Source organism: Populus nigra, chromosome 1, assembly GCF_951802175.1.
Source record: "Populus nigra chromosome 1, ddPopNigr1.1, whole genome shotgun sequence".
NCBI lineage: Eukaryota > Viridiplantae > Streptophyta > Magnoliopsida > Malpighiales > Salicaceae > Populus > Populus nigra.
Window position 1 is genome coordinate 19,461,820 of NC_084852.1, and position 12,607 is coordinate 19,474,426.

At 33.8% G+C, this 12,607-nt stretch overlaps 1 protein-coding gene across 1 annotated transcript; it reads right to left on the reverse strand.

Moving 5' to 3' along the window:
- Positions 1-646: 646 nt before the first annotated feature.
- LOC133683122 (LYR motif-containing protein At3g19508-like) lies at positions 647-1,459 on the reverse strand. Its single transcript, XM_062106653.1, has 2 exons — positions 992-1,459; positions 647-894 (listed from the first exon to the last, which is right to left on the reverse strand). Exons 1-2 carry the CDS (start codon positions 1,184-1,186, stop codon positions 841-843), a joined length of 249 nt encoding a protein of 82 aa, XP_061962637.1. The 5' UTR covers positions 1,187-1,459; the 3' UTR covers positions 647-840.
- Positions 1,460-12,607: the final 11,148 nt, after the last annotated feature.

The window sequence follows — 12,607 nt, forward strand, 5'->3', positions numbered from 1 at the left end:
GTGTGGTATAGAAGAGTAGAAAAGAGAGATCATCAAGGAGATTAAAAACAAACCTCCGAGGAATACATATGAAAGATTAGAATATAGCCTCTGGACAGAATGGGGTAAATGCTAACTAGCGATCCTTGATATTCAGACGAGAAAGTTAATTTAAGCAAGCCATGATTATAAAACAAGGGTATCATATCAGATTATCAGTCAGTATCGCCTTGCCCATCAAACTGGTCACGTAAATTAGTCCCATTACCAAGGAAGTAGAGAGACCAGAAGATAGTTGGGACATGGAAAGTCTACGACAAAATGAAATGACCAGTCACATTATGAAAGCAGACAACTTGTATTGTAAACCATATTATTATTAAAGCATAAAACTGTTGTTTTAGGAGCAGTTGGGAACTCGGTTAAAGAAAAACATTTCACAGCAATTTAATTCTTTTATTTAAAATTAATATATTTTTAGTGTGTTTTGATTTATTAATATTAAAAATAAATTTTAAAAAATAAAAAAATATTATTTTAATATATATCAAATAAAAAACATCTTAAAAAATAATCCTATCAAATAACACAAATTTACTAAACTTTCTTTTTTTTAAGAAACAAATGTACTATATTTCTTTTTTAAACACATGGAAGAAAACTACACTAGATCAAAATGAGATGCTTCATTCAATCGACCATGATTATTGATCGTAACAATCTGTTGCTATTCGGCAAGCATGAATATCTTAAAATTATAGAAATAAGCACAAAAAATTGCGTTTGGAACACAAAAGAAAGCGTGCCTACTCACTGAGGCATGGCATCGAACAGCTGGCAAACACACTCATTGTTCCTTTTTCAGCCGCAACAAATTTCCTTTAGCTTATTAGCAGTTGATTCATCAACCGAATACTGCACCAAATAAATGTACCTCTGTCAAAGAAGATCTCTTTAGAGCGACCATAACACACATATATAGACAAGCATTAGAAGCATATAAAAAAAGGACCTTGTTGAGAACCCATAGGGAGTGGTAATATGCTCGAAGGAAGAGCTCGTCGAGGATTTGTGTGTCACTGACTTCGACATCTCTGTAGTTGACGAAGTTTTCGCGTGCGTATTTAGCGTAATAAGGCCTTGAGTCCTTTGGTAACCGCCTCACTAGCCGAAGAACCTGTCCATACACTCTCAATGCTTTCTGCATCTCTTCGAATCGTTGACTGCAGTTCCTGATTTCCTGCTCTTGGGATGCCGTTTCGCTGCTATGTTGCTAGAAGTCCAGGCCTCTGTATCTCGTTATTGGGCTCTACTCAATTATTGCCGGCCTGGAAATGGACAGGAGGTGTAGATTTGTAGGTCCAAAAATAATACGCTTGCTTTTGGGCCGTAGAGCAACGTTTTGTAAATCACATAGCCTTGCCGTCAGGATCCTCTTTATTTTTTCCTCTGGGTAAAACCTGTCCTCGCTTTACAAAGCAACGGCAGGCCGATCAGTCATTTTGTTTTCTAACAGCCAACCACGACACTATAAGAAATATTACAATCTCCAGACAAGATACATACAAGAAGAGTTCAAGAAAGAAAAATCTCATGCCTTTAATGCAACATCAAATCAAACACATTAAAAAACGGCTAGAACCACCAGTTCTCATACGTGGTTTCTTATAATGGCATGCCCATTATCACTCATTCTGTCTTTGAATTGTATACCGCAAGAATCAACCATTCTTCGCAGTTTCCCATCTCCCAAACAGTCGCTATACAAACTAAAGTAGCCAAACCCAAGACATTTGCCAGGATTATGGACATTTATATATGTGAGCTACTTAACTCGGAGAGGGGGGCCAAGCCAGACTCACCGCTCATCTTTGAATTGGCGAGTTCGAAACCAAGTCTTGTCGAGTCAGCTCGAGCCATTCAACGCAAAGTTGAGAGAGCTGCCGTTTGAACTCTTGTTGAAGAAATTCAACAAAGTCATACCACCGAATTCAACAAGTGCTGCTATTTACTTGTTGCCAACAATCTAGAAAAATTTTCTTCGACTAATTGTAAATATCACTTGTATAAATAGATGTACCCTCTAGACTAACAATGCTTGGGTCTTTCACAGCAAAGTGCTTTCTTTTATCCCTTTACATGGTATCAAAGCTGATTTAACAATCCAGCAAACCCAGTTTTTGCCGCTTCAATTGTTCTTCTGCATTAGAACTTTTTAGTTGCAAGAGGTGCAACTATTGAAAATTACTTTGGCCTTTTGCAATACTACTCCGCTATTGTTTTAAAAAATCCACGTGATCCATCTAAGTTTGTCTCTTTGCAATATATATATTTGTTTTTTGCAATATTTGCCCTTAAATATTCCCCAATTTGTAGGAACTTGCAACAAAGTTTATCTTTTGCAACTTTTACAGTGATCCATCTTGCAGGCATCCTTCAAAAACATGTCTCATTAAAGCTATTCTGATATTTTTTTAGCTACTCTCATCACTATGGCAAATGAGCAATCTTCGGGCAGTGAGAAGTATGTAACCAATCCTTATTTTCTTCACTATTTTGATCATCCTCGAATGGTGCTTGTCTCTAAACCTCTTAATGGAGACAATTATTCAACCTGTTGTCGAGCTATGACACCCTCTTTAAATATCAAATCCAAGCGGGGCTTCGTAGACGTAGGGGCGGAGCTAGAATTATTTATTAGAGAGGATCAAAATTAATAAAATAAAATATAATATTTATATTAATTTATTATACATGAGTTGTAAAACAAAACCTGTATAATTTAGTTTTATTTAAATAACTTACTATAAACATATAATGACCTTATTATAATGTAAAAGGTTTTGAGTAATATTAAATTGAGTCAATGCAATGAAGTTAATTTTATCTTCATAATGTATCCATCACTTTAATGTTGTTGGTCTTTATATCTATCAAATATAAACATACAAAATATATAAGAAACATTAGTTAAAATGAAGCATTATTTATGTTTGATAAACTTTGAAATAAAATAAAAAATAATTCTTACATACTTATTTTAATTTTGCTCGTCGTTCTTTCATAAAATAGAAATCATCGATTATCATATCAATTGTGAATCTTTCAACAATTTCTTTTTCTATATAGACAATCAAATAATTTATAAGAAAATCATCCTCCATCCGATTATGAAGTCTTGTTTTATCAATCTTTATCGCTGAAAAAACTCGTTCAGTAGTTGTTGTCGAAACAGGAAGAGTCAAAATAAGTCGAATTAACCTGTCAACTAACTGATAAATTGTTGATTTTTCTATTTCAACCAATCCTTGACATAAATTAGCAATTGATGACATGTTTTTTTTTTTTAAAAAAACTTTGGATGATTGGATGACATGTTCTAAAATCAAAACATATATCGTGAGAAAAAATTGATAATTTTGGCAGCTCTGTTTAAAATAAAATATAAAAAAATCTAAGCATAATCAAAACAAACCAATAAAATATATCTAATTAATTAGAAAAAAATCACCATAACAAGAATTCAAAAATAATTGGTAAAACTAGCAGATTTGAGGAAAAAAGAGAGTAAAAATGATAGAATTATAAAAAAACCTCATTAAATTATTAACAAACATCTCAAAATAAAACAAAAATAGATTTTAAATTTAAGTTACCTTGTTTTATTTGATAAAAGAAAAATTAATTGGTGGCTCTACTTTAATTTTTTTATAGAAATATTTTACTCATGATTTGTGTTTTTATCGGCTGTAAGATTTATATTACGGCTATACAAGATAATAATCTTATATTTTTCTTTTCACGTCTGTTAAAGAGTAATTAAAAAATCAAAAGTAAAGTTACATTTAATGTTAATAAGGCCAACTTTTTAAAATAAAAAAATATAACACCTCCAGCTTACACTTAATTATCTAATTCCATTGTGTCCCAAGTGCATTTTCTATCTCTGGTTTTTATTTTGGTGCTTATGATTGAAACCCATTTTTAAAGTCCAATTCTTTTTATACGAATCTGTGTTATAATTGCATTGTACATTGTATTTCACATTGACCCTTTTTCTTTTCATGTATAATGATTGGTTTAGTAGTTTTTAATCTCTCAGCATTTGTGTATTTAAAATGTCTTTGGGGGGGGGGGGGGGGGGGGGGGGGGGGGGGGGGGGCGCTTGCTCCCCTTGCCTCCGCCCTTGTGTAGACGGTACCATCAAAATACCATATGCGAAAAACAAACCAGATGACTATGCATTGTGGATAAGATGCAATGATATCATTCTGTCTTGTATCCTCAATTCACTTACACTAGACCTAGCAGATATTGTCATATATTTTACCACATCATAAGAAATTTGGTAATAAGACCTTCAAGATTATTTTTCTCAAAGTAATGTTCCTCACATTTTTCAAATGAAGAGGGACATTGCTTGTCTCACTCAAGATCAAATGTTTGTTACAACTTACTATATAAAATTGAAAGGATAATGGGATGAGCTGGGTCCTATAATGACATTGTTTGTTCTTGTCGAGTAGGCCATAAGAGACACAGATTAATGCAGTTTTTTTATGGGACTCAATGAGTTCTATAATGATGTCACAAAGGTCTGTTCTTGCATTGTGCAAGAAGAAAAGCAGTGAAGTTTTAGGTGGTGCACGTGAGATAACATAAACTGCAGCGATGACGGTACGAAGGAACTACCAGGCACATTGGGAGTTTAGTGGGGTTATTCATCCTACTCCAACTCATGTAATCGCAAAATATTACATTGTTCTTATTGTGATCAAGATCATCAAGTGCGAGAGAGATACAACTCGTATAGTTGTATTACTCTGCATGGTTTCATGCTACATTGTGGCTGCATATTTGTTATTTTAAAAAATGATATTAAATGATGCAAATGGTTCGTAATTCATTTGTGAAAAACGATGTCCAAGTAATGCAAACACATTTTTAAGAAATAAGAGAAAGTAACAATTTGAGTTATAACACAAGCTGGAATTTATGAGTTGGTTTTATTTTAATTAGATAGTAAAAGAAAACATAATGATATTAATTAATTAGCACGTTAACTATAAAAAAAAATTAATTGGATTTTTTTTTCAAAAAATATTATGATACCTTGGGAAAAAAAAACAGTGTGAGCACGAGATTGGATGAAAAAATTGGACAGGGTCAACAATTATAGAAGAACATAACAGGGGAAAAAACAAACTAATAGAAATAAAAAAAATAATTAAAAAAATAAAGATGAAAATCAAAATAAAAAATAAATTAGAGGACAATTAAATTTTTTTGATTGGACGGTTTAATTGAAAAAAAAAAATCACTCAAGCAAAAAAAAATTGAGAAAACAATTGAAAAAAAAAACCTATCATAAACCTGGATCGAATGGCGAGATCAAAAACCAATAAAACTTTTATAAAAGAGTTAAGGAAATAAATAAAAAATACAAAGAATAAGGACTAAATAAAAAAATACAAGAAAAATTGAAATTGAAGAATTAAATCGAAAAAGAATAACACTTATTCAAAAGGACAAAGGAAAAACAAATAGAAGAAAAAAGGATAAAATTTTGTTGGGAGGGTTAAATTGAAGAGAAAAATAACTAATATAGCAAAACACATCATCCCAAGATCATTTTGATTATTATCACTATCATTATCATAATTATTACTCTTATTACTATTATCACCATAATTTTGACTATAACACCACCACCACCACGAATGCTATTATTACCACCATTAATAATAGTATTACTATGAATGCTATTATTACCACAATTACTAAGACTACTACTATGAATACAACTACCACCACCACTAACACAACTACAACCACCACCATCACGATTATCATTATCATCACTACAACTACTATAATCATTACCACTATCATGACTACTACTATTGCTACTGCTTCTACTACTATCCCTTCCCTTCCTTCTCTTTCTACTATCGCTACAACTATTATCACCACCACCATCACTACTGTTACCATAACTACTATTACTATCACTACAACTACCACTACCACTACTATCATTGCGATTTATAGTTGCTGTCACCACCACCATCATTATTATTGTTATTTCTATCACTATCATGATTCCTTATTTACCCTGGAAAAACAAATCAAAAGTGGTCAAAATTTAAGAGATTGATGATGACAGTAATCGTAACCACGGGTAATCTTGCATGCATTTATCGCAAAAAAGATTATACAGAAAAATAAAAATAAGAAACGTAAAACTATTGTATCATATTCATGGAAAAAAAACCATATGGTACCATACCTCTTCTTTTTCGAAATAACATTAGATTCGTAAGTTTGACTTCTTTTATTTTATATCATCGTTATGTGCTTTGCTAAAAAAAATTGTCATATGCAACTAATATTTTGGTGATGCTGTTCCTTTCATTTTTTATTATTTTCACTTTATTATTTATTATAAAGATTAAAATAGGTTTGTTTAAAGTGTTTCTTCTATTCATTGAAATCTTAAAAGTAATTAATCTTAAAATAAATATTTTTATATAATGTTTTTGAAAAAAAATGAACAAGAAAAATAGTGGATTATGTTAAATAATATTTATGTAATCTTATTTAATAAGGGTAGAATAGTACTTTCAGTTTAACCTATATATACTTTATTTGTATTTAGGTTAAGACTATGCACTCATAACATACAGATTATTCAGAATTCTAGCCTTCTTTTTATATTTGATCTCAATTATTTCAACAGATTATACCTAAATATTTGTAAGTTTTTTCCCAAAACTACAAGTCATGTAAAGTTTTTTTTTTTATGGAAAACTGAATATTAAATTGATAAATATTGCATATTGTAAAAATAATTTATTCGAAATGATTTCAGATTTCTTGAATACTATATATCATATATTGTATACAAGTATTACCATTGTTTTATGATATGACTTCAGTATCGATACTATTTATTCATGACTAACGAGTATGATCATTATATGTATAAATTCTTATTTTAGATCCTTCAAAATGTATTATTTTAAAAAATATATATTATAAAGTACAAAATTTAAATCAAAATATTGAATATAAAATAAAATCCTTTGAAATGAACATTAAAAGTTTTTTTTTTTTTAAATCGAGACTCATACTTAATAAGGCTATCTAAATTAATCTTTATAATAAATATCAAAGAATAACACCACCCTTAACGTTTTATGATAAGAAAGCACAATATGTTTAATTCCAATATTTGAATTTTTAAAAGATGTCTCAATGATTAAAACTTGAGAATTTCACTTCATCATGTTTGATTTCAAAATTTGGATACCAGATGGCTAACAAAAGTTACAAAACTTAAAGTAAAAAAAAAACTTCTCGCACCACCTCAAATTTTTAATCTCACTAAGTGTTTTAAAATGTGATGTGTAAGCATGAGAGGAATTAATTTTAATAAATAAATTTAATAAATTAGATAAATATATATTCTTACGAGATTAAATATTTTGATTTGTGTATATTTTATGTTTTTTCTAATTTTTTAGTTATTGTTAATGATTATTTTTATTTATTAACATATATAATTTTTAATTTATTTAATTATATGTATATATAAGCTTTTCAATTTATATAATTTTCTTAATGTATAAAAATATATTAAAAAATTAATATATATATAATTTTTTTTATAAAAAAAAATATTTGACCCCGCGACGGTAGTACATGAAAGAGAGTAACCCACTGGTTCTTATGCGCCGGACTACTGAGAAGGATTGCTGGAGTCCCAGTTTTCTGGACGATGATGACAATGGAGAAAGTTCTAGGCCATCGAAGATTACATTTCGTGGGCCGGCTAAGCATTGGACGGATGCGATCCCGATTGGAAATGGAAGACTTGGTGCCATGATTTGGGGTGATGTTGCATTAGAAACTCTTCAGCTTAATGGTAAGTAATTAACTACAAAGAAAAATGATCCTCATGAAAATGTTGGAAGACTTTGGGGTGACGTTGCATTAGAAACTCTTCATTGTGCTTTTTTTTTTGTAAGAAAAAGGAAAAGAAAAGCATATTTGTATAAAGTTGAGTTAAGCTAAGCTGGATTGTTCAGTTTAGATTGTTTTGATACTGTTCAATGTTTGGCCTTAAATGGATATTGAAAATGTTCTTTTTGGGTGCTGTAAAAGATGCTTTTGTCATGAAAAGATGAGAGATTCGATTCTACTTAATGTTACGGATAAAAGTGGAAGAATGTTTATACTCTTAGTCGTTGATTACTTGATTATGGCATTTTGGTTTCAGTGCTTAACCTTTTTTATTAAATTCAGTGCAAATGACAATCGAAAGGGAATTCAGTTTTCAGCAATTCTTGATTTACAGATGAGTGAAAGTGGAGGAGTAGTTCATATTTTGGATGGCAGGAAGTTGAAGGTTGAAGGTTCAGACTGGGCTGTTTTGCTTTTAGCGTCTTCCTCTTCATTTGATGGGCCATTCACTAAGCCTATAGATTCCAAGAAGGACCTTGCTTCTGACTCCCTGAGTGCATTAAAGTCAATTAGCAATTTGTCGTGCACTGATCTATCTGCACATCACTTGGATGATTATCGGAGTCTTTTTCATCGTGTTTCACTCCAGCTTTTGAAAAGTTCCAAGAGTGTTTCAGGAAATGCAACTCTGCATGTGAAGAAACTTATGGCTTATAATAACGATTTATCTTTCAAGAGAAGTGAAGAGGATACAGTTTCAACAGCAGAGAGGGTGAAATCCTTCAAAACTGATGAAGATCCTTCTTTGGTGGAGCTATTATTTCTATACGGTCGTTACTTGCTTATTTCTTGTTCAAGGCCTAGAACTGATCAGGTGGAAAGTTTGCAGGGTTTATGGAACAAAGATATTGAACCACCATGGGAGTATGTTCAACGTTACTCCCTCTCCCTTTATAATTTCAATTGCATTTTATGTTAGTAAGTGGAGACAAATAATGGTGGGCCCACCATGTGCAAATGGGAATACCTAATCTCTCACTTTGCACATGGTGGAGAACATAAACGGTGGCATAAATCATGGCATGATTTATGCCCCTTCACTCCTATTTGTATACATATATGCTCAGTAAAGAGCTGCGAGTTGTGTGTGCAAAATACAGAGAGAACAGAAGAGAAGAGAGAGTGGTAGAGAGAGCTTGAGTGAGTAGAGTTGAGTTGAGAAGAGTTTTCTCCTCCTCTTTGTTTGTATTGTTTCTTTGAGTGATTAATACAAACTAGTAGCTCCGTGGAGTAGGCAAGTTGCCAAACCACGTAAATTTATGTGTTTGATTGCTTGAATGACCCAATAACTGGTATTAGAGCTTGTTCTTGAAAAAGAGGGTGTTTGATCCAAACTCAAAAATCAAAGTTCTCAAAACGTGTTTTTGAACATACCATCGTGTACAGGAAGACAAGATGAATCCACTGGTGAAAACCCGACGAAGACCCGACGTCCTGCATGCCCACACGCGCCCGCACTCGCTGACGACAGCACTGCCCACGCTCATCGACGCGCCCCACGCACTCTACGCGTCTTCTTTGCTCGAATTCCTACAACTGAACCGGGTTGACCCGCCACGTCATCAGCCACACCAGCAATTCTGCACAATCATCCGGCACGGCACCAGTCCAGTCAGCAAGACACGTCAGCACATGCCACGTCAACAGAAATTACGTGCACCTTTGCCACGTTATCAACAGTGGGCCCGTATTCCTTACATGTTTGCCATGTCAGTGTAGCCACGTCAGCATACTGGGTTTTCATCCAGTGCGCCGCAGATACTATTCCTCCTGAAATGTGGCTTCATCTACAGCGTCCAGTGATCCAAAAGATTGATTGATAAGATCTGAGCCATCTAAAGTCTGATTTGGGTGATTTCAATGTCATTTCCAACTTTTTTGGCCATTTCGGACACATTTGTAATGTCAGATTTGACAGATTCAATTTCAAGACGTATTAAAAATGACAGATGAAATAAAGGCTGCTGGAATTGAAAAATTTGATGGGACAAATTTTGGTTATTGGAAAATGCAAATTGAAGATTATCTATATGGGAAGAAACTTCACCTTCCTCTGTTGGGGAGCAAATCAGAGAATATGCAAGAAGAAGATTGGCTACTTCTTGATAGACAAGTTTTGGGCATTATCCGGTTATCCTTATCAAGAAGAGTTGCTCACAATGTTACAAAAGAAAAATCCACTGCAAGATTAATGGAAGCCTTGTCTGGGATGTATGAGAAGCCATCAGCAAATAATAAAGTGCACCTGATGAAAAAGTTGTTCAACTTGAAGATGATCGAAAACACCTCTGTGACACAACACCTCAACAACTTTAATACCATCACCAATCAATTATAATCTGTTGAGATTGAGTTTGATGATGAGATTCGTGCACTCATCTTGCTAGCTTCATTTCCAAGCAGTTGGGAAGGTATGAGGACAGCCGTGAGCAACTCAGCAGGAAAATCCAAACTAAAATATGATGACATTCGAGACTTGATTTTGGTTGAAGAAGTGCGAAGGAAAGACTCAGGTGAAAGTTCAAGTTTAGGATCAGCTCTCAACATCAACACTCGAGGGAGGAGACAAGACAGAGGCTTATCCAGAGGCAGATCAAAATCAAGTTACAGAAGTAAAAGCAAGTTCGGACCCAGAAAGCAGGTTGAATGTTGGAATTGTGGCAAACCTGGTCATTTTATGAGGAATTGCACAAAGCTGAAAAAACCTGAAGTTGATTCTGCAAACGCTACCACAGATGAGGTACAAGATGCTTTGATTCTTGCTGTACAAAGTCCAATTGATGATTGGATTCTTGATTCTGGGTGTTTCATTCCACTGTACACCACACTATGAGATGATGTAAAACTATGTTCCTGGAGATCACGGTGTAGTCTATCTGACCAATGGAAAACCAATGGATATTGTGGGTATAGGAGATATGCAAATCAAGACAATGAATGGATCTATATGGAACTTGCAAAATGTAAGGCATGTTCCTGGATTAAAGAAGAAGTTGATCTCTGTCGGACAACTTGACGATAGTGGTCATTCAATCCTTTTTTTTGGAGGTATGTGGAAGGTATCAAAGGGAGCAATGGTTTTAGCTCGTGTAAAGAAAACCGACACCCTGTATATGACCACAAGATTTGTAGACATTATTGTCTTTACTGAAGCAGAAAATCAGGCACAACTATGGCACTGTAGACTCGGCCATATGAGTTAAAAGGGAATGAAGATACTTCAGTCGAAGGAAAAACTGCTAGAGCTTAAAAATGTTGATCTAGACATTTGTGAAAGTTGTGTTCTTGGAAAATAGAAGAAGCTCAGCTTCTTAAAAGTTGGCAGGACCTTAAGACCAAGAAAGCTAGAATTGGTACACACAAATTTATAGGGACCTTCTCCAGTAGCATCTCTTGGAGGTTCTCGGTATTCTGTGACTTTCATTTATGATTTCAGCAGAAAGGTATAGGTCTACTTTCTGAAAAATAAATCTGATGTGTTCGAAACATTCAAGAAGTAGAAGGCTATGGTTGAGACTGAATCAGGTTTGAAGTTGAAATGCTTGAGATCTGATAATAGAGGAGAATACATTGATGGAGGTTTCAAAGAATATTGTGTTGTCAATGGTATCAGAATGGAAAAGACTGTTCCAGGCACACCGCAACAGAATGACATTGTTGAACGAATAAACCGGACCATCAATGAACGAGCTAGAAGCATGAGGTTGCATTCAGGGCTACCTCAAACATTCTGGGCTGATGCAGTTCATACTGTAGTTTACTTGATCAATCATGGACCATCAGTTCCTTTAGAGTTCAGATTGCCCGAGGAAGTATGGAGAGGAAAAAAAGTACAACTCTCTCATTTAAAGGTCTTTGGGTGTGTTTTCTATGTTCACATAGATTCTGATGCTCGCAACAAACTAGATGCCAAATCCAAGAAATGTTTCTTCATTGGCTATGGAGATGAAAAATTTGGGTTTCAGTTCTGGGATGATCAGAACAGAAAGATTATCAGAAGTAGGAACGTGATCTTCAATGAAATTTTTTTTTACAAAGACAGATCAAGTGTTGAAACAGATATGGCTGATTCAGATACAAGTCCATAAAAATCTGAATTCATAAGATTAGAAGGGTTTCCCGATGTTACCGAGCAGAACAGAAATCAAGAGTCTTTACAAGAAGATTCAAGCATATCTGTACCCACTACTACACAAGAAAATGCAGAGCGAAGTGAACCAACTGTTTATATTTGCAGGTCTTCAAGGACTGTAAAGCCCCCACAACGGTTCACACTTCTACTGAATTACATTTTACTGACAGATGATGGTGAGCCGCTAAGTTATGAAGAATCCTTACAAGATGGAAACTCAAGCAAGTGGGAGTTAGCCATGAAGTATGAGATCAGTTCGTTGTTGAAGAACAAGACTTGGGAGCTAACCACACTACCTGAAGGAAAGAAGGCTTTGTAAAACAAGTGGGTTTACAGAGTAAAGACTGAGCATGACATAAGCAAATGGTTCAAGGCAAGATTTGTTGTAAAAGGGTTTCAACAAAAGAAAAGGATTGACTACTCTGAGATATTTTCTCCAGTTGTGAAGCTCACAACAATCAGAGTTGTTCT